Source organism: Dromaius novaehollandiae, chromosome 20 (assembly GCF_036370855.1).
Source record: "Dromaius novaehollandiae isolate bDroNov1 chromosome 20, bDroNov1.hap1, whole genome shotgun sequence".
Classification (NCBI taxonomy): Eukaryota; Metazoa; Chordata; class Aves; order Casuariiformes; family Dromaiidae; genus Dromaius; species Dromaius novaehollandiae.
The window spans coordinates 4,152,423-4,179,931 of NC_088117.1; the positions used below are offsets into that span (position 1 = coordinate 4,152,423).

Below are 27,509 nucleotides of genomic sequence, written 5' to 3' on the forward strand. Positions count from 1 at the left end.
CGTGTCTCTGCCGCACGCCCTGGGCGATGGCTGCAGACAAACGCTAGCGCGGCCTGGAAATGAGCCTGCCCCGGATGGGCCTGAGCCGAAGTCCCCGCGGGGCTTTCTGCGCGTGTCCTTGGGTTGGTCACCCAGGGCAGAGCACCGGTGGGGAGCAGCGGGAGCAGGGGCTGTGCCACGCACCCTCCGCTGCCACCGAGCGGGTGACGCGGGGGAGTTTAGGGCGCAGCACGGAGCAGGCCCTGCCGTGGGGCAGGACTCGCTGTGCCCGGTGCTGTACGGACGCAGGGCTGAACAACGCACAGCGCTGCCAGGTAGACAGACTCGCTTTGGGGGGGTCCTGCCTGCAGCTGGCTTCCACCGTGCTGCTGTTTGGTTGGGGCTGGTGCAAAGGGGCGACTGCAGCAGTGGGGCACCCGCGGCTCTGCCCCGGTGGTCCCCCCTGCCTCGGACGAGCTCCGCAGCGGCGCGCGGGACCGCGGGGGTGCACGGCCCACCCCCTGCCAGGCTGGTGTGTGTGTCCCGCAAGGCCGGGGTACACCTGGTGTCCCAGTGGCAAAGCCCCTGCTCTTTTCTCAGGCTCCCCAGTTTGGGGGTTGGGGGGGGCAGATTTAACCCATGCGGTGCCAGGAAGGGTGTGAGCCAGCGCAGCAGCAGGGCGAGCAGGGCAGGGCTTCACCCCAGGGGGCCAGCGCAGCCCGCACGGAAAGCACGGGGGTCCCACGCTCCGCCCGAAGCGCCAGGCTGGGGGGGGGGGGGGGGGGCTGCTGCATCCCCACCACCCTGTGCCAGGCACCCCCGTCAGCGGAGGAGGCTGGGGGGCAGCCTCGGGGGTGAGGCGCACCCTCCATCACACTTTGCAGCAACTTTTGAGGGAGAGCCGGGGGCGGGGGGGGGGGGGAGGGGGGGGTCTCCTTTCCCTGTGGAGGCCAAATTAGCCCGGGGGGTGGGCATTAACCCCCGCGGCACCAGGCTGAGAAGTAAGAGAGAGTGAGCGGGCAACAGCGTTAACCCTTGCAGCCCCGCGCAGCAGAGGCGCGGGGGGGGGGGGGGCAGCGCCCCCCCAGCAGCGGGCCGGGCCGGGCCGGGGCGGAGCGGGGCGGCGCGGGGCGGGGGCGGCGGGGCCGAGCCTGCCCCGGCGGCGGCGGCGCGGGGCCGGGCCGGGATGCGCCGCGGCCGGGGCCGGGGCCGGGGCCGGGGCCGGGCGCACCATGCGCTGCGGGGCGCTGGCGCTGCTCTGCGCCCTGCGCCTGTGCCTGGCGGCGCCGGAGCCCCCCGAGCCGGGCTCCGGGCTGCCCGCAGGTAAGGGGGCGCCCGGCGGGGTCGGGACGGGGGAGCCCACGCGGGTCCCGGCGGGCAGCGTGGGGTGCGGAGCCCGCCGCCTCCGCGCACCCCCGGCCCGGTGGCGGGGATGCTCCGCGCAGCGCGCCCGAGGAGGAGGAGGAGGAGGAGGAAGGCGAGGAGCTCTCCGCTAGGATGCACTGTTAAACCAGCATTGCCAGCCCGCGGCAGAGCCAGGTGCGGGGCGGAGCGCGGCCGGCAGCACCGTGGCCCCCGGCAGCGCCGGGGTGGGTTTGGGGGGCGGGGGGGCTCCGGCCCCGGTGCCCCCGGCGTCCCCGCCGAGGCAGAGCCACACAGCCGGTGGCTTCTCGCTGCAAACCGGCGCGTCTCGTTGCAAACGGCCCCTCAGCGCCCGGTGGCACCGGCGTCCTCCCGTGCGCCGGCCGGGGCTGGCGGGGAAGGGCGGCACCCTCGCCCGGAGCCGCCGTCTGCCGCGCCTCGGTGGCGGCACATGTGGCATGAATTTGCGGGGTCTCAGTGCGGCGCAAGGGGCCCTGGCGGCGCAGCGGGCTGCAGGGCCGGTGCTGGAGTAGGGCAAGGCGTCGCAGCCTGGCTCGCCAGCGGCTGCTCGGGAGCGTCGTACGTGTAACGCTGTGCTGTGCAGCACAGTGAAGCTTTGCTCGTGTTTGGGGCATCTGCAGCGTCTCTCTGATGCACCTCAGCTTCACAGGCTTTCATCTCCTTTCATCTCCTTTTATCTCCTTTCATATCCTTTCATCCTTAGCTTCTCGGTTTAATGTGGGACACTGGACTGGTTCAGCTCATGAAAGCCTTAAGGAAACACTTTCCAAAGTCTGAGCTGTGACTTTTTGTTTCGAATCGATAGGCTATCTGTGGGACAGTCAATATTTGGTAGAGTTACTATAAAGGAGGACCTTTATTTTGAAGGGAGTTCTGGCCGTTTCGAAGACATGAGTTACTACTCTTCATTTGCATTATGATAACACCTAAGGGTCCTGGTCAGGGCTATGATCCCTCTGCTCCTATGCGCTATGCAACCCCCTGCCCAAAAAGCATACGAGTTTGGAATAAGCTCGAGGACACCACAGGCTTCAGTATGGCCATGTCAGTGGGAATCTGGTCCTGAGAGAGAAGAATGCTGATTTATCCCAGTGGTGCTTAACTCCACTTAAACCTTGGCTCAGAAATGAAGCTGGAGTGGTGCAGTTCACAGCCTGGAAAAATCACGCTGGGTTTTTCATTCCAGTGGTGGAAACTGGAACGAAACCCAGGCATGGGTAAGGTGCAAGGGGCATCTGGGGTAGAGCTTCGCATCAGGAACGTGGGAGCCAGTGGCTCGGGCAGCTCGGGCAGGAGGGGAGCGGGAGCAGAAGAGGGGTGTCTGAAGCACAGGCGCGGTGTTTCGCTGGAGCTGGCAGGAGAAAGGAAGAGCTGGAACAGCCAGCCGTGGCCTGTTGCAGCGTTGGGAAGCTTCATGCTCTTCGTGTGTTTTTGTTTGCTTTGGGTCACGGGCCAGGCCGAGGAGGGCTTGGCCCAGCGGCAGTTGAGGATACTGCTTTGCCCTTTGATCACTGCTGTCCATGCTGGCAAAGGTCTTGAGCTCTGGCAGGTTTTCAGGAACTGCCAGGTTGGGTCCAAGATATTTTGGATCCTACCAGTGAATGGGACATGGCCCTCTGAGTACATGGGTTCCTCAGGCTTTGAGTGAAAGAAGGCAGTCTTTTGGGGTTTGGGCTCTCGGGCTTCGGATGGTACCCACTGGTGCTGTTTCCCCTCCTGTGTGGGTTATTCAAAGGGCTCTGGGGCTCCATAGTGGCTCCCCAGCCTCTGCTTTGCCTCTTCTGTTCCTCCACCCAGCTCCGACAACTGCAGCTCCTCAAATCCCAGCAAGGGCTGTGGCTTTCACCCTGCTGAGCCCTCATCGCTCTTGTGAGCTGTTTTTAGCTTTCCTTCCTCCCTCCCCCAGCCAAATCCCCACTCGCAGTTGACAGTCTCCTGCCTCATGACCGGGCTTGCAGCCGGGTGATTTCTGTGCTGATTTGGGAATGAGGGTGAAGCAGGGAGTAGTTCTTGGCTGCCCTTCCCGGTGTCGGAGCTGGGCTCGGCTTCGTGACCCGGAGCGGTGACCCGTGGTGCTCATGCAGCCGGCCAGGGTGCTTCACGCACTGAGGTCGAGTCAAGTGGAGAGTAAGCGAAGCGGAGAACGACTGCCAAACGAGAGCAGCTAATGATTCAAGTCCTGGGGTTGTTGTTTAAAGCCTGCGGGACCTTGCTGAGGTTGAACGTTCCCTTTCTCGATACAGTGCAGGAGGAGAGAGCAAGGGATGTCGTGCTTGTGGCACATTGGGTTGGAAGGAAATTAGAAGCCATTTCTTAGATGGCTTCACTCCAGCTCAGTCAGGATTAGATAATGTTGGTTGTTGCTATCTCCAGGGCCTCTGCTTGGTTCAGGGTAACAAACTTGGTGTTAGTGAGGTCTGTCCCCTCACAAGAAATTTGGAGGGCAGTTGATTTTCAAGGGAGAATTATATGGGAGCTGATGTCCCCTGGAGAGACGATAGCTTTGATGGAGGAACCTGGTTGCATGCACCTAGGTTGGATTTTCAGCGTGCAGCTAGCGTGGGCTCCCTTGTGCGGGGAAGCCAGCTCCAGCCCTAAAGCCTGGTCTCCAGAGGCGAAAGGCTGCAGCACTGACCCAGGCTCGCAAAACACAAAACTACTCAAACCAACCAAAAAAAAAAAAAAATCCTATCTGGGAAAGTGATCCAGAAAATTAATGGGAGCGAACAATTTGTCCTTAATTAAAGTTTAGAATTACTCAATTAAGATCTGCTCAATTAAGGGAAGAATGGTATCTGACAAGGCACCGTTTGGCTCCCACAGATGGTATATCTTGCTCGAAGGTTGGTGAAAATAGTCTTTTAATAAATAATTCTCCTCCTGAAGGGCTGAAACTCAGGAATGTCAAATACAGCTTTGTGCAGCAATACTCAGCAGTTAGACCTGGCATCTTAGTTATTGGCTATTTGTAATTAGGGTGCGTATGTGTACTTGGTAAACTGAACAACGTTTATCTTATGTAAATATGCAAAACTATACATAAATTGCTATACATTAGTGCGGTTTGTAGAGTAGGATACATTTTATATGCTATGGATCTTATTAATATGTGTGTGTATATAGAGCTAGCAAAATGGTGGTAAATCCAAATTAGTTTGCAAAGTCAATCACTTAAAATCCAGAAATACCAGATTTGGGCTCCTCATGTCATCTGCATTTGATCCTCCAGTACCTGCAAGTTCCTATGGAGTCCTCAATTACCCAATTACCTGGTATTATTTTTTTTCCTTGCAATACCCTGGATTCTGCACTTAAAGGCACCTAAATACAGGAGTCACTGCTTCTACCCCCGTCACAGAGAGCCTCTGTGCAATTTTGCCCTGTGGCTGCTCATCCCTGCGAAGGCAGCGAATGACCTATTAAAACTGCAGGGCTTGCAAGAAGGACGAGAGCCGCGCAGCAAAGGGACAGGGCCTGCCGCTGTGTTTTTCCGATGCAGCACTGGTCTTGAAGGATCGCTAAGCAATAAGCAGGGGAGCTAAATGCATGGGCCACAGCAGGCATATCGGACTGAACTGGTGACCCCTCGAACCAGGCGAAAGAGTTTTAATTTGGGAATAAAGCTGAAACCAGGCTTTGGGGCACCGGCCCTTCACGTGCTCCTCCCGTGCAAGGTTTTCTGCAGCGGAGAAGCTGCAGGGGCGAGACGGCCCGTGGGTAGAGGCTGGTTTTGCCACTTCTTGGGGTTATTTGAAGCGGGCTGGAAGCGTGAACGTGCCCAGGGCCGTGCCTCGCCGCAGGGCCACGCTCCCTCCGCTGGGGCGAGCTGGGCAGCCAGTGCCGCGGGACGGTACCATGGGGCCCGTTTCCATTAGTCTGTTCTGCTGCCCTGCATAGAAAGGGAGGGGGAAGAAAAAAAGGGTGGAGAATTTGGCTCAGGGACTTCTGCACCGGGCCTGAAGCAGTGCTTCTGTTTTGCTTCGTGCTAGGGAAGATGTGCAGTCACAGGCGAACGACGCTGAGCGATGGCGATGCTCACGCGTTCCTGGGGGAGCTGCTCTTGGCTCATCGCCCTCGCAGCAGCGGGGGGAAAAATATGCTCCCCTTATCTTTAGTCTGAATTTGCTGAGCTTCAGCTTCCAGCTGCTGGATCTCGTTACGCATCTCTCCATGGGCTGAGAGCGTCGTCTCCCCCCGAAATCTGGGTGCTTTGCCTGCTGATCGAGCAGGGCGTGGCAGAGGCAGGTGCGTGTGCCGCTTGCTCCCAAACCAACGCGCCCAGCGCAGATTCTGCGACTTGCGCTCGGGAACTGTCGCGTGATCGTTTTTGAGCTCCAGCAGCCTCAAGGCCTTAAAGACGCCTGTGCCTGTCGCGTCAAAATTAATGCGGTCGGCGGCACTTTGGAAACCTCGCTCAGCCCAGCCTGGATACGGCCCGAATTGCTGCAGACGGTTGAGGATGGACAAGCAGCGCCCCGGGACGTGTGGCACGTGCCAGCCCTTGTCACCTCGCCTGCTCCCCCTGCACCACCGGCGGTGGTGGGAGAGGCACTCGGCGTCCGACAAAGCAGCCGGGTGCGGGGATGTTGGGGTGCACGCGTGTGTGCATGCACGTGCGGGTGCACAGAGCTGGTGCCGCCCCCCGGGACTTTAGAAAATCCCAGCCTGTCCGTGAGCAGTGGCCCGCGGAGAGCCGCATTTCCCATAGCCGCGGGCTCACTGTGTTTTCAGGAGCGTTTTCTAGGCGAGTCGCGTAACGGGCAGGCTGCAGGCTATGCTCACCTAAGCTTGGGCAGAGTCTCGCCAGATAGATGCATTGCACCCATGGGAAAACAAACGGTTTGAACCGCGCTGCGCGCTGTTGTGCCTCGACCCGTGGTTTTCGTTGTAGAAATGTTGACCATGGCCTTGCCAGCAAGAAGCTTGAGCCCTCATCGCTCAGGCCCGAACACAACCGCCGGCTGTTTTTCGGTGGTGGAGACGCCGCCGTAGCCAAACCCAACAACCCACGGGAGGCAGCGGGGCGTTCGGGTTTCTCTGGGTGGGATGGGGGTGCGTTTCGGTGCAATGGAGAGGCATTTGCTGGGATTGAAGGTGGCTTGGAGCCGAGCTTCGTGCCTCCAAAGGGTGATGCCCCTCTCCCCAGCACCGGTGACACTGTGCCGTCGCTGCTGGTCCGGCTGAATGGCTGGTGCTGGTGCTGGATTGCCGGCGCTGGCCGCACGGCTGTGGGTGACGCGAGGCTGCCCGTGGTGCCATGGCCTCGGTCCTCCTTGTCTGAGCTGGGCACAAGCTCCAGGTCGCACCTGCCCGGGGCCTGAGAAAGGAGCCCACCTCCACGGAGATGCTCTGATGTCTAGTAGGGCGGTGCTTGTCCCGCAGTTTGCTTTCAGCTAGGTGCAGAAAGGGACTCTTTGTGCTCCTGGTTGTCCGCCACAACAGCAGTTGTGGGCACAGCCATTTCTGAGACCTCTGTCCCTCCACAGCCAAGTCATTGCTGTGCCACCATCAAAGCTGGGGGTCCAGAGGCAGGTGTGGGCTCGGGGGGGGGTCAGGGGACCTTGCAGCCATGCTCGCCATGGCCCAACAGGGAGCCCGGGCCGGCAGGGAAAGGGGGCCAAAGCCCATCTCCTCCCTCATGAGCCCTTGCAGGAACGGTGAAGGGAAGCCGCCCGATAGCTGGTTTGCAGCACTTTGGCCATAGCTTCCTCATGAGCAATCAGGGTTGGTTGCTGTGTTAAGCCTTCTGCAGGCTTGTCCTCGTATTTGCTGCTGTGGTGTGACGGGCAGGATGATAGCAAAAAGTTGTGGGACTCCAGTACCCCAGTGGATCACTCCCAGCTGTCCTAAGTTAGATGCTAAATCCAATTTGGGCACTTGGAGAAGACATCTAGCCTTGCAGTGGTCTTCACTGGCACTGTTGATGGTCTGGTTAACAAAAGCTGAGGTTGCTCAGAGCTACTGGAAATCCAGCCCTTCCTTTACCTAGCTAGGGAGGGAACTGGGGGCTTCAGGAAACTGTGTTAGCAACCACTGGCCTACAAATCCTCCTGAGATGTCTCCATCTCTTCATTGCAGAACTGCGCTGAGAAGTTTTGCTTTTGCTTATATAGGGAGCAATGTTTTGAAGGCTGTTGCGAGTGTCATGAATGTTTGATTCCCAGTGACCTTTGACTCCTGTCCTGCCATGCGAATCCTCCCTCCAGCAGTGTTTCCTACCCAACCTATTCAAGTGGGACACAGAGAGGACAGGGCGCAGCTGGATGGGGACCTGTCATTACCTGATACCCTGTGTAATGTACCTGCGCACATCTGCCCCTTGCTTTCCCAGCAGCCCTGATCCTGCCAGCTGCTGAGCACCACTCGCCTCCTTTCATTTCAGTGAGCAGCAAGTATGCTGAGTAACAAACAGAGGAACCGGTCAGTCTACATCAACTGCTGTCTTCTCCTTCCCATGGAAGTGATATTTTCCTTACCTTCTCCACATGTTTTTTTGGTTTAAATCTGGCACCTAGCTCAGCTAGAAAGAGTGCAGCTGGCCGTGTGACCTGAGCAGTGCTACCGTGTCTTGGCAAGACTTCTTTTGTGTGTTTTTGAACAAACCAGGCTGGCAAAGCTGGTTGTCCCCGCGTCCTTCCCGGCGCTGCCTTGCGTTGCAGAGTGAGCGTGGGGCTTGCTGAGCGAGGCACTAGCTTCCTCGCCTCTGCCGGCCGACCCCTGCTCCAAGACCTCAAGCGAGCAATACAGGGATGAAAATCAGCTTCGACTTAGGACACACTGGCCTTGATGGCACCTCCATGCCACACTGGTGGTAATTAGCACAGCTTGGCCGCAGTGATGATTGCAGGGGACCAGCGGCAACAACTGGGGGGCAGTGCTTGAGGGTTAGTGCATGAGACCTGGCTGCGGCTGGGGCCTTGGCTGCGTGCGGGGCTTGTGTCGTGCTTGACTTCACATGGGTTGGAGCAAAGCTCTTCAGGGCACTCGTTGTTCCAGCCGACTGCGGGTTTCCGTGAACGTGGTTATGACTGGCGACCACTGAGCCAAAATCGCTCCTCGCACCAATGGCCTTTATATTGCTCACAGGGTTTAAAGCCTTTCCGTCAGTGCTGCTGGTCCCAGATATTCAAAGATTCAGTCAAGGAACCCAATATTTATTTCCTGGTTATCAAGACTTAGACATACACACTTCCAGGCTTATTTCTGTAGAAAGCAGGTTCATCCACTCTTTTTAGACTGGAAGAGGAGTTTCTGCTTAATTCCCGTGACTCCTGGAGCTGGGGCCTCAGGAGACCTCCCAGCTATCGTGCTGGTGCTGCTGAAGTCAGCTGGCAGCACCGCGTGTTAAGCTGAGCTGGTGTAGCTTTCTTGAATAAACAAGCCTGTTAAAGGCTTCTCCAAACAATGAATTCGCACAAGAGCTTCTCAGAAGCTTAACGCTGGTCTTAGCACAAATATCCCTCTATCAGCATTGCATCGCCCTTCCCAGAGCGGGTTCATCATTGGAAATCGGATACTTCTGCAGGTCCCTCACAGCATCCATGATGAGGAGCAGAAAGAGCTTGGTCCTTCCGAGACAAGAATCATTTGATTGTTCAGCTTGCTAAGCTCTGCCTCTCTTTTCAGAAAGGGACGTTGGTGCTGCAAGCCGTGGGGAGCCTCGCAGCTCCCCAAGCAGCGGTGGCAGCTGGGGTTTTCTAGCGGCACAGTGCACCTCGGGAGGTGGGTTGTCCTCCAAGCAGACCAGTGCCAGAGTCTTGCTTGGGCCCCAGCGGTGACAAGAGCCCTTCCATCTTCTGCAGGTTCATCGCCACCAGGCTCTTGCTTGACGTGTTGCTTACTTGAGACAGAAGGAAATCCTCCTCCTCTGCTCTCATCCTTGCTGTATTCAGGATTTGCTGCAGATGAAAATCCACTCGCTTAAAAGCAAATGCAGCCGTTGCTGCTGGCCCATGCTAGGGGCAAGCTGTGCGGTGTCTGAAGGCCAGAGAAGGTGATGGACAGGGGGACTGGGCAGTTTTCACCTTTCCTCTTGAGGAAAGATGCTCCCATGTGCTTTCCTCCACCGGCCCAAGCTCTGTTGCTGTGCTGAACTGGCACGGCTGCTTCGTAAAAGCTTTCTCTTGGAAGGGTGTTTGCAAAATAGCAGGGTTACAGCTGCAACTTGGGATGGTGCCCTGAGGAAACACCAGGTGTCACCTCAAGGACATCAAGGAGGTATCTGAGCAGCTTTGCCGCTGGGGTAGACCGTGCTGTGAGGCACTGTCCTGTGGCCCGAGCCTGCTTCCAGGTTGCCGTGAGAGCTTTTGCATGTGCAATTCCTGCTTTTCCTGCTCTGAGGAGCCACGTGCTGGGCGTTTGTGTTCACTTGGGAGCTCTGCTGGGAGGGGACCTGCTGCTCCCCACCTGCCCTTACGTCTTGTATCTAATGGCTCCGTATGGCAGGTGGGCAGAGTTCATCTCCCCGTGAATGTGCTGCATGGGAATTACAGGGGTGAGCACAGGTCAGGCAGGTTTAGCCCAGGGAAAACGGTTGAATTCCCCTTCCCTCCCCCATTTTGTTGCTTTTACCAGAGTGCAAGCAAAGGTCAGGCTTTTTTTTTTTTTTTTTTTTGCTCTCTTAAGATCATTTAAATAGCACTTTTTATTTTCTTAAGGGGGCTCGGGCCAGAAAAAGGTAATTAGCTTTCATTTATTCAACATTGCCTGCGCTAACAATTAGCACTATGCAGAGATGCTTCCCCACTGGTGGAAGATGAATTAATTGCTACATTTAGATAAAACAGAAACTATTTCCTCTGGGAGTTGGAGAAATAAAAGAAGCAGGTAGGTAATATATTGCAAAGACATCTTAGAGCACTTCGGAGTCGCAGACTCACACGTGGCAGATGCACGGCTCGTTGCTGCTGTGGCTCTCCTGCAGCAGCCAGGGAGAGGCTGAGGCTGATGTTTAGCACAGCAGCCGTCCCCCGCCATCCCCCACCGCTTAGGCTTGGGAATGAAAACCAGCCTCGCGCGGGGATTTGGGGGAGGATGCTCTATTGCAGAGAGCAGCCAGGGGCTTTCACATCAACCACTCTGAAGCGTTTTCGCGCTGCGGATGTGTGTCCTCGTTGAATCTCAGTGATCTCGTGGGGGGGAAGCAGGGTCCCACCTAGCAAGAGCCTGAGGAGCCAAGGGAGGAGGAGGCGGCTTTGAGGAAGAGCAAGGTTTCTGTCTCCAGTGGAAACAGCTCCCAGCGGATGTGATCCTGCTCTTGGCATCTGCTTTGGGGCCTCCTGGCCTGACCCACAAGCCTTGCAGAATGGGGCTGCCTGATGGGCACCTCGCCGTTCGGGTTAAGGGTATCGGGCATGAGGAAGGAGAAAGGAGAGACGCATCCAGAAACAACTGCAGCGCTTCCCTGGTTGATCTCTGACGTGGAAGCTTAAAGCAGAGATGGGCGCAGTCCCCTTACGGTGCCTGCTCAGTAGGCGCAAACATGCCCGTGCGTTTTTCTCTGGGGGTTTTGCCGAGGAGCATCCTCCAGAGGACTTCTTGTGCTGGGGGAGCCGGAGGCACGGAGCCACGGCAGCCCCGCAGGCCCCCGGCGCTGTGCTCAGTGCTGTGCTCGCTCATGCCATGTGCACGAATGCTGTTTTTTCCCTAGTGTGCTGGGCAAAAAGAGTCATGGGGTGGAGAAGGAGAATTTAGTGCCTTACTCGGGCAATCTGCAAAAAGCTTCGGAAAACCACCCAACGGGACGCAGGCACTGGGCTGGAGAGGTAGACCTGGGCCCTCTTTTCAGGGCTGTGCATTGTTCACCCCCCAAAATGCAAATTCGCATGCGGGTAGATTTGGAAAGAAGATGGAAAACAGCTTCAGCTGGAATTGGAAATTTGTATTTTTCTCCCAACTTGTCCCATCAAAATGAGTCGTTGAGATTACTTTTTATTAGACAGGAAGGGGAGAAGGAAGGGGCTCCCAACAGTCCAAGCAGAAAGCTCCCACTGACCTCCTGTTTCGGGAAGGTTAGTAAAGGCAGACGAGATCATTTTGCAGTCAGCCAGAAAATATTTTTTTTCTTCCTTCTTCCAGTTCAAGCACTACAGCAAAATCTGCTGCTCACACAGCTTTAGCCGTCAGGCTGGCATATAATCTTTTGCAGCTTGGCCCGCGCGTGCCTTGCTCTTAGCAGGACCTGGACACGTCCATCCTCGCGGGAGAGCATGGGGCGGCTGGGGGCCTGCCCACAGTGCAATATGCAGCGCCCTCCTTTTCCCACCTTTTCGCCGGTAGTTTTTATGCAAGCTTTCCCTTTTTTCCATGCACGCTCTACACGTGCAGAGGAAATGCTCTGTTTGCACAGCACCACGTGTGACCCAGATCTGACGTGTTCTGGGGCATTTGCACGCCTCTACTAAAGCTCAGGCAGCGTTTAAGTGAGGCTTTTCAGTACGAAAGAGGTACATCTTATTAAGACTTGTTTTTTTTCTTTGCTTTCCTGCTGCTGAGTCTTTGCTTTTCCGAGCCAAAGCTGCCCCCGTTTTCCACGGCAGCTTCCCCTGGGCATTGCAAATGTTGGTTTGATTGAAGAGCCAGGTTAAACTAGCTGTCATCCAGCGGAGGCAGCCGCTACGGCAACCTCTGGCTCGACAGAGCTGCATTATTAACACTTCTCTGAAGTCCTCGAGTGGATCAGTTAAACAGTTGGGTTTTGCCTGTGGAAACGCCAGTCTCTGTTTGCCTGTGTGTTGGTGGGCGGCTGGGCAACAGCTGAGCGAGGTGTTCGGTAATGAAAGCTGTTAAAAGGTCGTTAGCGATGCAGAGGGGCTTTGAAACGAGAAGGTCATACGATGCAGAGGGGCTTTGAAACGCTGAGTGTTTTGAGTTGGGTCTCACGCTCTGGGAGCGAGATTTGCATGAGCGGATTTGAAGCAACTTCTATGCTCTTTTTCTTTTTCTTTTTCCCTGTTCTGCACATTTTGAATGCTTTGAGGATGGCGGACTGAAAGGTTTGGGTGAGAAGCCCGAGATGGGGACGGAGGACCTACCCTCGGTGGTGCCGCACGGCAGCTGTCCCCTGGGCACGCCAGGAAGCCATGTCCACCGCTAGGAAAACGCCGTGTCCCTTCCTTTGCCGCTGGAAACCGGCCCCCGGGGCTCGACCCTCAACCCGCTCGGTGCCAGGCAGCGTCACCCCGCAGGTGTGTCCCAGTGGGACTTTTCTCTGCTGGCTTTAGCGTTTCTGTCCCTTATAAAGGATCTGGAAGCCACTCTGCTGTCCATCTGCGTGCTTCTGTAAATGCCTGGTAATAACAGGGATTAATCCCTATTTTGGGGGCGGCTTGAGGTGCAGCACGTAAGCCCCGCGGTCGCTAAGCTGCAAAAAAAAAGAGCGAAGCACAGAGAAAGATCATGAAAACGCACTTTGCAGGTAAAAGGCCTCTGGGAATGGCTGTTTGGCCGTGTGCTCTCCTAAATCAGGTTGCAACGCCTGCGTTTTGGCTGTGTCCAGCCAGCTCCTGAATCCGTGTCTGCTATTTTCCATATGTAGACCAGGGCCTCTCTACTAGAGGTTTAATGCAGTGAGCCCCAAGGAATACCAGTCTTCTGCTGTAGCGCAGCGCGGGTGAGGTATCCGGTGTTGCTGCCAGACATGTTTCGGAGGAACTCGGTGGCCGCAATTAGATGATTACGGGTCTTGCGTTTTTGTTGGCCAGGGTGGTTATTGCGTGGGTCTTCATTCCTGGTGTTTTAATGCTCATTTCAGAGAGGTTTTGTTTCTGCTTTGTGGTCTCAGAGCAAAGCTGGGCAACCAAAGCCCCAAGTGCCAAACCCACAACCTAAATGAAAAATTCCACAATTTATTCCTGTTTCTTTTTGGTAACTGTACGTTTTAATCTTTTTGGGGAAGAGGAAGGGTCTGAGGTCCTTAATCGGGAGTGTTTGAGCAAGGCTTCAGCCTGGGGCAGATTGCGGGTCCTGTTCTGACCCCTCATACTGTGCATCAGAGGCAGCAAAAAAAGGCAAGTGGAAATTACACCCATCTTTCCCGCTGATACCCTCCCTTGCAGTAACTGATGTATCAGGGGGGCAAAACCTGGGCAGGTCACAGCTGCATCAGACCAGAACTTCTGGCTATGGCCTGGGGCGACGGAGGAAAGAGCTGCTTGCACCTGGTCAGTGTGAAATGCATGCAGGAGTGTGTGTGCACGTGTGTGTGTGTGTTTAATCCCTCCAAGGCACAGCTCATGACCAGGTGCTTTCTAGCTGCAGTAGAGTTTGCAGAGCTTCTTGGCATCGTACACCCGCGGGGCTGAAGTCAGCTTCGAAGGCTGTAAATCGCCGCCGCCGTCGTTGGATGGGCCGGCACTTGCCAGGCGCTACTGGGCTGGCTCCAGTTTGGCCAGTGGGTCCCCAAGCAGAGTGCCCGTGCCTCAGCGCTCCCCCCGGGGCAGAGCCACTCACTTCTCCAACACAGTGATGGAGACCCCCCTGAACTGGTCAGCCCTTCTCTTCCCAAGTCTAATTTTAAGCAGCCTTAAATCTGAATGCCTTCCCGGAGGCGTGACAGGGCAGTGCTATCTGCTGCAGCAGACTTCATCCTCGCTTGCTAAGGATCTGCCCAAGTGCTGCACAGCTCCAAATGCTCCTGCGGTTCATCGGCAGTGAAAGTTATCCTGGGCAGATTAGCCAGATCTGTCAGAACAACATACCGTGCTTTAATGGCTGAAGTCCACAATGTTTCCCCCCTCGCAGGATAAGCCTTTAAGCTGCTAAACTTGCTCTGAGCAAAAATGGGTTGTTTTTTTTTGGTGGGGCTTTCTAACGAGATCAGGCGCCTGCCCACAGTGAGCAGTTTTCTGAATCCTTATTAATGAGTTCATTATAATGCCTCGCTCGTGGTTTTCCTCTCCAAATGAGTGGACGTTTGGGAATCCTATAGCATATGCAGTAAAACTGCTGTTAATTTTCTTCTACAGCTTTACTACCTAGTGTTAAGTTTTAATTATAACCTCCCACATTAACTGTAACAACCCATGGGTTGTGATTGTATATGTTATTTAATTTGCTGCTGGTCTACCTCAAGGTTGGCGTTCTGGTAGAGTCGCAGCTGCTGGAGAAGTTTAAATTCAGATGAGGTGGTTTTCCTAAAGGAAAAGATGCTTTTCTGCAGTTCAGACACAGCTATTGGCCTTGAAGCACGAGTTAAGCTGGAGATGATTGCCTACAGCTTGCCCTTTGTAGCAAATCAGATCACAGTGGTCCCTTCTGCCTTTAAAATGTATGGCCAGGAGGAGATCCCATGCTCAGCGACACCCCTCGTACTGCTTTATGGATGCTGATAGAGCTGAAGTGACCCAAAATGAAACTAAAGCGGCAGAACTGCTGTGCCTCATTGCTGATCCCGGGCCTGCGTGCTTTAGAAGACGGTGCTTGCAAGTCGCGTCTTTGGTTCTTGTGGTTTAATCACTTGTATTTTAGATTTTCCTGTCTTAAGTAGTCATGGTTCTGGGCAGGCAGGGGGTAACTGGGCCCTCCAGCACTGCCGCTGATTGGGAGTGTTGCTTACATTTCACCGGAAGAGCCGGGCTTGTGAGGAATCAAGTTTTATGGCTGCTTAGATATTCCAAGCATGCTTAACGTCACACGCAGCGGCAGGAGGCAGAGAGTAAGTGCATCACACACAGCCATGTGTGGGAGCTTCTTGCTGAGTAATTCGCGTTGGAAGAGACTTCTGGAGGTCATGGAGCGCAGCCGCTGTTCGAGGCTGGTCCAGCTAGATCGGGAAAAATATGGCTGGATGTAAATCTTAGACCTTGTATCCCCTGGCTTTGTGTGTTTGTGTCCCTAAAACTTACTAGCAGGTCAGCGATGAGCTCTAAACTCATCCTTTCATTCCTCCTTTAATTTTGATATGCTTCCTCCCTCTTGCTTTCTCCGAGCCCCCCATCGAACCGGAGGCAATCCCTGCTGTACGCTAGATTGGTTACAACATCCCAATGTCTGCTTATTCTGCTCCCAGACCCTGCCTGTCTCAGCTGCCTTCCTCCTCTTCCTCCTCCTCCTCCTCCTCCTCTCAGGAGGAGAAGAAAACCAGCCATGAAAATTGCCCGGTGTGGTGTTCGGCATCTTCTCCTGGAGGACAGGCTTCCAGCAGCTCTGGCATTGCAGGTTGAATGCAGAGGGCCCGTGCGTGGGGCCAGGCTGGCCTTTGCGTGGCTCTAGGCAGGTGACAGGAATGGCCCCGCTGGAAGGACGTGTGCTGGTGTCTGGCATTGTGCAGCCGAGCGAGTGGTGGCTGGAGATGCACCTTCTCCTCCTGCAGCATCACTCTCAGTGGGGAGTCAGCTCCACGCTACCCTTGCTGCTGGGGAGACGGTGACTGCCAGCTCCCTCCTTATGAGGCTTTCTGCCTTGTCACGACATTATTTTTAAGTGCAGTTATCTAAGAACTGTAACTTCACGTGTATTGGCACAGGAAATAGAACATCCTTGTGCTGCAGCACGTGTGCAACACGCATGTATCTCAGTGCCTTTCAGTAAGCCTCAGTCTTCATCCTGCCCAAACAGCAGGATTTTCTGCAAACATAGTCAAAGACCCTCAACACACGTATCCGCAGTTCCCGCACGGACCCCAGCCCAGTTACTGTGTGGTAGTAGCTCAGGCGCTCTGTGCTGACTGTCCACATACAGGTTTTCCTCCTTTCACGTGGAGCCAAGTGGCATAAAATAACCTTTTTCCTGTGGGGATGGCAAGAGCCAGCACACTGGGTAGTAGCACTGGAGAAGCTGAACTGGGCCACCTGGAGATGACCACTGCTGCTGAGGTGACCGTTTTCCTGTGTAGGCATCAGTGGCATTTTCAAAACGGTGCTTTCATGTTTGAGCTCTTACTTGTGATATGTGCAGCCTGGTTTAGCTTAACTTGGTCTCAAACTTTGGAAAGAAGTGCCTGAGAGTTATGCCTGAGACTGCAGCCTCCTCCTTTCCAATGCAAGGGGCAAGCTCGTATTCAGGAAAGGGGAGAGGTGAGGGCAGGGGATACAGGCTAACACCCTCCCAGGAGGTGCCCGAATAAGGAGGGAGCTCCAAGCCTTCTCCATGTGGTCTCCTGGGAATTGCAACTCAACACAGTGTTTTGTTGCCACAGGGAAGAGAGAAAGAAGAGGGGCAACGTCAAGGCTGACCCTAAGCCTTAGTGGTTGTGGCCCTTTCTGGAGTGTTAAAGGTTAAGGAGCATCCCAGGGTATTCCAGAGCACGTAGCATTGGTTTGTGGCCTCTCCTGGCCTGCTCATTTCAGATGTGAGGGACCTCCATGCCGTGTAACTTCCTGCCGCTCCTGTGCCAAACGTGCAAACGTGATCGTGAATCCCACTGTGTATGTTTTTATACACACAGGCTGGTATTTCCGCCCATCTCCCTCTCCCCTTGTAAGGCCCCTTCATAAAGAACGTAGTCAGCCATTGCTTGTGACCTTGACCTCTGCACCTCTCCTCCCCTCCTCCCAAAATATGAAGCATCTGGCACACATGTGCTCCCTGGCTGCTTGGTGGATTTGGTGGAGCTACACTGACACTACACAGGCTGTAGCTTGCTCCTGGGCTCCGCCACCGTGCTTTTGCCCTTTCGGGAGGTGTTTGCTCTGCTACCATGGAGGAGTGCCTGCTCCTGGCCTGGGGGCTTGTTGTGGGGAGAGCCTGCCCTTAGAAGTGGCCTCTGAGAAGAGGAAGGGCTTGTGCATCCTTCTTCCTTTCATGTTGCTCAGAAAAAGTTTCCTCCAGTGAAAGACTCTGTTGGCTGCACTGGAAGTAATCAAGGGTTTGACCATCATAGAACAAGGAGTGATCCAAAATGATTCCAGCCCTGCTGAAAGAGAGCGAGCCAGATCTCCTCTTGGTTCCTGTGTAGTTCTGGCTCCCGACCAGGGAGCTCAGTGGGGACTCTTTTTAAAGGGCCATTTTGAGGATGAAATCAGCTAGTTCTAGCGAATCCATTCTTGATGCCTCCAGCAATCACACAGTTGTGTGGTCTGAGCTTCAGACCAAGAATGCAGAGATACCCAGATGGCTGTGGCATGTTCCTCTGCTGCCTGCATGAGGGGAAGGAGAAAGGACGTTTCCCTGCTTCCGTGGCTGGTTTGGTCGTGTTGGGGATAACTCATCCCTCTGCAGAGCGAGGCAGTCTCTGAGCGTGCTTCCCAAGGTCTGAGCTATGAGCGGAGACAAACCTGTGTAACGCAGAAGTGGTGAGGCAGTGGTAGGGTGGAGCTCTGTTGTGGTTGTGCACTTGGGTATTTACTCAGCTTCTTGGCTGTTTTTGCATTCAGCACAGACAGGGGGATTCACCTCACCTTGCTTTGGCCAGGGAAAGGTTGGTGTGTGGTGTTAGCTATTGCTGGGAGCTCCTTGCTGGGTTCGGAGCACGTGGCGTGTCCCCCAGGGCTGTTCCTCTCCCAGCACCGCTCTCAGGAGATGCCTCTCCCTCCTCACTGCTGCAGAGGATGGCAACGTGTCCCTGTTCAAGATGGCTTGCTCCCGAGGTGCTGTGAGCCCTGAGCTTCACTGCCAGCAGCATCGGAGCAGGCACAGTGTGTCCTTGCAGTGGGCACAAGATCCCGGAAGACTCAGTTTACATCTGCGTGACTGACCTGGATGTGTGAGCGTGGTTGCCACTGTCAGGGCAAAGGTCTTGGGGCTGGGCAAGCAGTGAGCAGAGACCAGCACAGACTCTGCTGCAAGGCTGCCCAGACCTCCCTGGCCTTAAGTGTCGCAGAGAACTGGAAGCTTTTCCCTGGGTGAGTATGTCTGCGCCAGCAAATGGTGTGGTCCACCAAGAGCAGATCTGCAGAGCAGAACAGCTTGCTCTGAGGCCCAAGTATCCCTGTTATACGGGCTCTGTGCCTTTTACTTTGGACTAGTCTGGTCCTGTGGACTGAATGTCCACAAGATACTCTCCATGTTGGAGAGCATTAGGTGTGCTCCTGAGCATTTCTTCTGGCTTAGTTTCATGGGAAAAGAGTTTTTGTGCGGAGCTGATTTTCAAGCAACCTGTCGTAATCTGCATCAAAATGTGCTCCAGACTAGCGAAGCTTACATGACAGAGAGGCCCTTGGCCCCTGGATCGCTTCCAGCGTGTGACTGTGACTCACGGTGGTGTGTGTGTGGTAGACGTGGTTGGGCTCGTAGGCGTGTTCTGCGCATGTGGAGGACATGTGCTGCAAATGCACGTAGCCCTGCGCCAATGAGATCTGCTCAGATCTCCACATCCTCCTGTCCTCCTCGGGCGGAGAAGCCCCACGCTCCCGGGGCCCAACGGCCGGGAGCGCTCCCCCAGCTCTCCACCTCACGAGACGCGAGAAAGCCAGCCCTGCTCATTTTCACAGAGCAGTTGCCTTTGGCCTCCTTTAATCTCCCAGAATGTGTTTTTGTTTCATTTTTATATTCCTTCCAGGCTTTTATAGAAATTCCCACCGGGTCTAGGCAAAGCGGGTAGTGTGTCCTGATTGGAAACAGAGTAGGACTGGGAGCAGCTGAGATAAACATCCCGATAAAAAAGCCAGAGCCCTGCTGATGTGCAGACGGAGCTGGGGCTGTCCTCGCCCCTGCTGCCTCCGTGCAGAGGGCTGGAAGCTGCCTGACCCGCTGCAGCCTGGTTGCTCCTCCTTTTTTTGTTGTTCTGTTTCTCAGTACCAGCTCATAAACTTCCCAGAGCCAGGGTTAATGCAGTTCAAGCCCTGGGTTGTAAGCAGCCTGGAGAGGAAGGTGCCTCTTTTCGTTGTGGTTGTGCCCAGGCCAGCACGGTGAGGTCTTAGGCCATCGCTGGTGCTTTGCTTCTCTGCCTGCATGCAGGAGTTGAAAGTGAAGAAGAAAGCGATGGGTCATCAGGGCTTTCCATAGCTTAAAGGAATGCATGCTGCTCTACTTGGATAAATGAGTAGAGTTTTCCTCTTATCTCAAACCTGAAAGTGGGCTAAGCGTGTAGGAGAAGAGGTGTCTTTTTTGAAGTCTGCAACATCAACAGTTGCCATATCAAAGACAGCACAAGAACTGCTTGCTCAAAGCACAGTAACATAATCAGGAGATTACTGACATCTCAGAGTGACGGTTGTTGTCGTATTTGAAACGATGCCCTGGATCTGTCACTTCTGTAGCTCCTGCTGCAGTAGAGAAGAGCGAAGCTTCATCTTTAATGGAGAGTAGGTCCTCAAGGAGCCAGACACCCCGAGCAAGGTTTCTCGTTAGGCTGAGTGACAATTTGGCCGCGTCCTGCTGAATGTCGTGAAATGCGGCTCCCTGGACCTTGACGTTGGACTGAACAGTTGTGCTTCCTTCCCCATGCCCTTCCGCCTGTGGTTTTCTGTAGAAAAGTAACTGCCCCATTGCTCCTTGGCCATGAGGGATTAGCTTCCAAAGAGCTACCTGGCACTGGGGCATCTATTTTCTTTTTTTCCAGTAATTGCCTCTCTCTTCCAGATACTGACTGAGCTGCATGATGCAGTCGTGGCAGTCATACAGTGCATCGCACGGTAGGTTAGGGCACTGGTGAGAGGAAGCTAGAGCAGACCCTTGAAATGTAGGGGCCAAATACTTTAGGGAGAAGCTGCATTTAGTCCTGGTTCTCTGAGGGCATCTCTGCAGACATCTGAGGGCAGTGTCCTAATCTCTGCATGGTGACGGGCTCCGTTAGCTTTGTTGTTCTGTGATTTTGCCCTCTGTTTTGGGGATTTTATGGCACATGAAAAAATTATGTATTTTAAGCTGAGCTGATTCTTTTAAGTGTTTGTTTTGCTGAAGGTTTGGTGGGAAAGGCACACCTGTTCAGTCCAATCTGACTCTTTCATTATTTTTGTTTGTTTCACTTCCAAACTAGAAGAAAGGAAAAGGAAGAAAAACCACTTCTTCACGTAGCCCTGCCGCTCGCTGAGCGCTGGAGTATGCAGCAAACGCTGGAAGCACTGCTGCAAACCCGGCGTGAGTGATTGCTACAGCAGTCTTGAGGATGTTTAATCTGATCATTTGAAAACATGCTCGCCCCTCTTTGTCTGAAGGAACGCTGGGGCCCTGCAGTCACCGTGTTCACAGCAATCGGCATGTTGTCTGCCTTTTGCTGTGCAAATAAATCTAGCAGGTATTGCTGGAGTCAGACACGAAAGTAATGCTCTCTGCCCTTAGGAAATCCAGGTGTGGAGAGCGTGAGTAAACCCCCTGTGGTATTTGCAGCGCACCGTCCTCAGAGAAGCATTTTGACTTTGTACCGTCCTACAGTTGCTCCTTCTTAGGTCTTTCTGGGAGGGCTGGGAGGAGCAGAGCCTTGCCACGGTGGAGGCTGCGTGCCGCGTGGTTGTCCATGCCTAAGGACCCAGAGTCATGGAGAGGTGTTTCAGAAGTGTGGGACATGTAGCAACAGCTTTCAGTGGGATCCCTCTTCCTTAGTTTCCCCTCTGTCCTTGGGACCTTACTGCTCTGGAAAGGTGCCAGTCGGCTCTGGTGTTCGCCAGCACTGGCTCTGCCCCATGCTTTGGTTCAGGAGGTGCATGACGGGCTTTGCCTGGTATCCAGGGATGTTGCACTGGTGTCCAAAGGTGTCTTACCACCCCAGCATCTGCATAAGTAGCTTTGATTGGTAGAGGTGCCAGTGTAGATGGGTCCAGTAGACTGTGCTGAGCAGCCTCCGGTCCGGCAATGCATCTTTTCCATCCCTATCTGCCTTCCTCACCCTGCTCCCGGTTTGCCCAGGGAGGTGAGTCCGTGTTGGCTGAGACCCTGGCCTCACTCCTGTGCTTCTGCCCCAGGGTGGCCCAGAACAGGCATCTCCTCAGGAGCTCACAGAGCTGGGCAGCTTTGGAGAGTCACTCCCAGGAACCATGTCAAATCCCCTGCTCTGCAATTTGTTGCGGCTCTCCTCCTTGCCAGCTGTCCATTGAACACAAGGCCAGGTGGCAAGGGATGCCTTTCGCAAGCCTGCAATGCTTTAAAGTCTTGGAATAAGAAATCTTTCACCAGAAGGATTTCTCCCACTGTGATATAGGATACAGTCTGTGGCTCAAAAAATTCCTGGCAATTTTGGAGCATTATATGATACAGAGTTTTATTTTAGCAAAACCTTCCTTCTCAGTCTGGGAACTTAGTGCATGAGTCTAGCTTCTTTTTTTTTTTCTTCTTCCCCCTTCTTTTTTTTTAATAGCTACACTGAGATGGCAGGGCAGGAGTTTAATGCCTTGCTCACTTTGGTGAAGCTGGATGGATGCCAGGCTGGGTTATGGATGAAGTGGGCTTTGGACTACAGGAGCTGGTATCTTCAACCTGCATGTGTATAAGAGTGCTGTGTCTTGGCCTCTCCGTTGGAGATGGCCACTCCAGAGTAAGTTGTACAGGAGGTGACTTGCAGGCGAGGATGGAATAGAGCTGCAGCAAGGTACTTGCTGAAGAAGTTGTTAAACATGATGCTGAGGCACTAAAATGGAAGATATGTCTGCATGGGGGAAAAATGATCTGGGCAGGTTGCCTCCTTCTAGGTAAATAAGCCTGAAGTTGAGGGAATTTGGGCTTCACCTTGAGTTAGGGGAACTGCTTTGATGGACGTCAACAGACTTTGGCAGAGCCAGAGGTTGAGGTGCTGATAGAGAGGTGTCTCCTGTGGTGAAGAAGGGATGGACCAGTGCTTGTGAAAGTGAGTCGAATTTGGCAAAACTTTTCAAATCAGGAAGTGGGAGTGAAATTCAAAACCATTAAAACAGTTTTTTTCCTCTGTTTTGCAAAGAAAGCAGTGGTTTTGGAAATGACTTGACATCCAGGGGTTTCAAACATGAAATTTGACTTTCAGTTTCAAAACAGCTGTCTCTGTTAAGCAGTTAACTTGCACAGGAGAAAAAAAAAAAAGAAAAAATGAAAGAGTTAAATGTTCCATAAACATGAAGCCTTTCATTTTTAGGCTGATTCAAAATGGCTCATTTTTCTTCCTTCTTTCTTGTCAGAATATTGGGACAGTTTTCTGTTTGACACATTTCATTTCATTTTCATTCTGTTCCAACAATTTCAGCTAATCCCGAGACCTCCCTCATACCCCAAATCCAACATCTGTTGGATTGCTCAGAGAAGTTGTTCACCTCTGATTGCTGTGTATTTACTAGCTCCAAGCAAGCTCAATGAAGATCACTTTTATATTTTCTTTTCTTTTTTTTTGCAATGTAGCTATATCCTTACTGTTAAAAAAAGACTTCTCAATCTGTGTCTGGGGCTCTCCCATATTTGCAATGTTACCTAAGATCTGATGTGCAGAGGTCTGCTGTGTAGGGGCTGCGCGCGTGTGTCGACATGTGTGATTTGTGCCTTATGATATACTTATGATGAATACTGATGGCTTGAAAACTATTTTCTGATGCGACAAGAGAGATTTTCCTCTAGCTTCTTCTGCATAAGGAACTCTCCTCCTCCCTGGGAAGCTCTTTAGGATAATAAAGAAATATAGAGAGCGCAAAACTTAATTAGAGAAGAGATGGGATTATTATTAGTGGGTAGGATGGTCCAGTGCAGCCCCAGAGGTAGAAGATACAGGAGCAGGCATGAACCAGCCTTTGGACAAGATGGTTTTCACAGGGAGCAAGAGGATTTTGAGCTTTGGGGGGAAAAAATGGGGATGGAAAGTGCTGCAACATGCAGCTACCACCTGAGCATGCAGGCGCCTGTTGCCATGTCTTGTTGTGCCTCTTAGCATCCTTCGCGGATGGCCTAGGCTGTGAGCGAAACCCCAGAAAAACAGCAAATGTTCCTTCTCGGTTCTCCCTTGGTGGTGTTGAGGGATTTGACAGCTTCTCCCCACATGCAGGAAACTCCCTGTTTCGCGTCTCACTTTTGATGAGACTTAACAAGCCTAGGAAATGTTTTTGCTTGCGTGTCTCGGAGAGCCAGGGGCATTTCGGGTGGCACCGATGCTTGGGACAGCGGCGGCTCGTTGCACTGCGCAGCTTGCAGAGCAACGCAAGGGCTCGCAGGGGTCCAGCTTAAGAGAAATTTTGCCTGTAAATATAATGGTGGAGGGGGGGAGGTGAGGAGGGAGCAGCTCTGCGAGCGTACAGGACTTCGAGTAGCATTCATGAGTTTAGGAAAGGTTGAAACCTCAACAATTCAACAGTTTGTGGAGGAAAATTGGCAGCTGCTGGCTGTGGAATGAATCACAAATGTGCACATGTTTTGCCTGAGGTGAAAATCTGAGTGATTTTTTGGCTGTGAAATGTCAGCTTGTTAGTCTGGGAAATACTCTTTTTCTTTCTTTCTTTCTTTCTTTATTCTTGTAAGCAGAGAAGTGGCTGTGTTGAGGGGAGCGGTGTGCATGTGAGACTCGGGTCAGGATTGCTGCTCGTGGCCCCGCTCTTCCCCAGACTGTACCGGCTCTGTCTCCAGTGCGTGATGCTCATGGGTTTGTCACTTCTCATTTCCCCAAATTTCCAAAATCCCCTGTAGCAGAGGATGCGTCAGGCCTAGATTTAGGTCCTCCAGAACATTGTTGCAGATCAAATGAATTTTAATGGCAGGTCCGCAGCTGAGCATTGAGCCTTGCCTCAGCGTACCTAAAAGCCTGGGAAGCAGAAACAGATCCCGCCAGAGTGCTATGCACAGGAAAACTTTCCTCTTCCTTTAATTAAATACACTGGTACTAATTTCGGATTGGGCAGTAGTCATATGCTGAGTAACAGGAGCTGGTAGCATCTGCAGTGCTTGCAAGGCACGACGGCAAAGCTTAATGGGGCAGATCTCGTTCCTTCAGCTCTGGGAGGCACAGGATCGTGCACGTGGAGGTGGCCTTACTGGAAACAGAGGCTGTTTGTCCCTTCTCCTTTGGCATGGGAACCTTGCGGCTTTGCAGGGAAGTCCATCATCTCCAAAGTAATTAACCAAGATGGCTTTATTTTAGCTAAGGTAAACCGTGTGCTGACCTGTAGGCACTTTCTTCAAGGGAAAAATTGGTCTTGCCAAATGAAGACGTGGCTAGGAAAGAGTTTCACTGAGCTTAGATGGGTTAGGACAGAGCTAACCAGTTTGGCAGACGCCTGCATGATAGGGAGTCTCCTGCTTTAGACCCTATCTCTCAGTCACCGTGCGCTGGAGAAAAGCAACTGTCACTTGTCTTCCTGCCAGCAGTGGGAACCGGTGGCTGGTGCACGAGCTCCCATTGCGAGCTTTGCAGCCCTGTGCTCACCAAGAATTTGTTTGTTGCAAGGGTCTAGAGTTTGCTTGCCCAGCCTCTCGTCATCCCTGAATTTGCGAATTCTTACAGGTCAGACTCAGAGTGAACTGAGCAGCTCCATGGGCATATGTCCTTGTGTGTGCATGTGCACCGGGGCTGGGGGGACAGCACCTTGCCTGGCACAGGACCAAGGGCATGCTAAATTTGGGGTAGGTGCTTCATCCATCCTCCAGCCGAGTGCTCCGCTTCCAGGGATGCAATAACAAGGTATTTCCTAGGTGATGGAGGTGGGAGTGACCTGAGCCAGACCTTTACAGACGTCATACATGAGCTCTCCTCGAGTGAAGTCACTGGCTCTTATCAAGCTCGGAAAACTAATCTATGTGACTGCCCCCCTTCCCCCAGCCGATTAGTCTCCTAAGCCGCTGTACAGAGGTTGATAAAGCACGTTTGTCATGAAGGCACAGAGCCCAAAGAGAGGAAGAGGGTAGCGATTGCCAGGGCCTGATGTTACAGGCAGGCAGGCGCATTAATGGTGGGCTTTGTCTGCAGGACGGAGGGGGAAGGGGCCGCAGCAGTCCTGCGTCCAGGAGGGACGGCTGATCCCATCCGCGAGCATCTTGCCTGCTCCGCACGCTGGCGTGGAGTTCCTTGCTGTGCTGAGCTCCCCCCTTTCCTGGTAATTCTTAGGTGTGCTCATAAAATACCTGCCTAATTATTTATTTAGGTAACAGGGCATTGCAGTAGACTGTTACCTGATGGGGTTACAATGTTTACATCTCAGCTTTCCCATAAAATGATCTCTACATTGATTTTAATTTTTACTGCTTTTTACCCTCTCCTGGGTACAGAGGAATGTTCCTGCTTTCAGGGAAGTCCGTCTGCCCCCTTCCTCCCTCTCTCCCTGGGATACTTCTCTCTTAGGGCAATTTATTTGCTGTTATTTGGTGAGAATAGGATGCTCTTGCTCTCCTCTTGCTCCATGTGACTGGGCTGGCCGGAGAGCACAATTGCTGCTGCCTTTTGCTAATGGGATGATAATGTGCCATGAATAATTGGAGTTAGCACCTCGTTACTGTGCCTGCAGGCCCAATTGGCGAGGTGTGGAGAGCGGGGTGGGCTGGAGGTCCTGGCCCTTGGGGACCAAAGGCTGCAGGAAAGCAGCCCTTACCATGAGGACAGGTCTGGGGCGCCTGCCCTGACACTTCTGTGTGTTCAAAGGGACTTCAGCTGTCTAAAAAGGCTCTCCTGGTTTTTGTAGCATGCAAAGGGTGATGGCTGGGGAAGGATGCTCCCTGGACATCTTTGGCGCATACAGTGGAAGAGGTCATCCCTTTGGCCGCTCTTCACTGGCCTTCCTGGAGACTCGGCTCTGCTGGCTGCCTGGTTCAGCCCGAGGTGAAGGTCAGCCCGGTGGGATGAAACGCTGCCTGATTTTGCCTGCCGCAAAGAAAATTGCAACCAATTAGGTCAATGCATGTGGAGCCGCTGGAGTTAAAAGGTGCAGTATTTACTCTTTAGTTGGGCTGTAGCAGATCCTGGCTTGGTATCCAAGTTCTTGAGGAGGCAGATGAGCAGTGAACATGGGAACAGCAGTCAGGAAAGAACTTGCTGGACAAGCTAATTCCTTGCCTCCCCCTTTGCATAGGATTTGCACACATATACTTACTTCCTAGTTGTCTTTAACATACATATCCTCATGGTGCCTCCACAACATTAGCTTTGCTTCATTTCTCCACCTGTAAGAGGAACACTGATTTATCCGCGATCAGGTGGAAATGAACCCTGTGAAACCATGGGCAGTGTGCTGAATCGTCAGGGCGAGACACTAGATAGGTAGATTCGCCTGAGCCAAGTGGATCAGGTTAAAGATTATGAAGCAGCGTCCATTTTTGATGTTTAAAGCAATATTTTGTGTTCAGTGTTCATCTTCCATGGGGAATGGGCCCTGGGGGCATTAGTGGCTGAGGCTGGTACACTCATGCTCCGTCCTTCTCCTTTGCCGTGGATCGCTAGGGTTGTCCCGTGCTGGTGGACGGAGGGTCTCGTGTGGGATTTCACCTACAAGGACACGCATGTGCAGCAGCGCCAGCACGATCCCTGCTCCCACGTCGAGGTGGGAATGGTCATCGGTATAATCTGCATAAGGAGAAGTTTACCTAAGACTTATTTTTCTGCCAGCGGGGCAGATTTGTTACTGCTTCCTCCAGTTGTGGCCGCTACCAGAAACGACGCGGTGCTTTGAGGCTCCGTTGTCTGACCTGCCCGGGCAGCTCCCCGGCTCGAACGTGAGGTCCCTGTGGCTGAAAACACAAAGGACCTTTCACTGCTTTACGTCTGCTACTTCACTGCAGTTTTTTGATACCTTGATTATAACTTGGAAAACAAGAGTAGCAGCGATCCGGAGCCAAAAGCTTTTTCTCGTGGTGTGACAGATGTCTGCTGGCGTACGATCAGACTGTTCCTGGTTGCCTGTCACCAGTGACCAACATCTGGGTGTAGCGGCTCCGACCTGGCTTGCCTTCTGCATTGCCAATATCAGGTTTAAGCATCATTTTCCAGCCGCAGATGACGTTACGCGTACAGTTTTAAAGCGCTAGACTAAACCAAATGAACTGATTAATCGCTGGTGTAAGGAACAGGGACAGGGTAGTTTGGAGGAAGGGCTTGGCTTTGGGGTGTGCCGAACTCTTCTGCATTTGCTGAAATGAGTGGAATTCCCCAGACAGGCTCCCTGGGCATATTTATTTTTGTTTTCTCAGGGTTGTAATCTCTCGCAGATGTGTACGCCTGCAGCAGAAGATAATACTAACTGAACCATTTCCCTTGTTACTCGAGATGCTTTCAACATTGTTGAAATAATAGCGCAGGCTGAGTCTCTGCCAGGCATTAAAATAGCTAGTCGAAGACAATGGGAGGTTAAGCTGTAGAAATGCTTGTGAAGATCAACGTCTAATGGAGAAGAGGGGGCCTGAAA

General features: G+C 53.4%; 1 protein-coding gene across 4 annotated transcripts in view; it reads left to right on the plus strand.

Annotated features, from left to right (window-relative positions):
- Positions 1-1,165: 1,165 nt before the first annotated feature.
- The window catches only part of COL27A1 (collagen type XXVII alpha 1 chain), a 118,381-nt gene continuing 92,037 nt past the window's right edge, over positions 1,166-27,509 (plus strand). For 3 of the 4 annotated variants that reach the window (XM_026113797.2, XM_064523643.1, XM_064523645.1), the window contains exon 1: positions 1,166-1,302. In XM_026113797.2, coding sequence (XP_025969582.2) covers positions 1,212-1,302 — 91 coding nt within the window. In that variant the 5' untranslated portion in view covers positions 1,166-1,211. Of the gene's footprint in view, positions 1,303-2,430; positions 2,580-27,509 lie in introns of those variants that run through there. The other variant, XM_064523642.1, reaches the window with a different exon arrangement.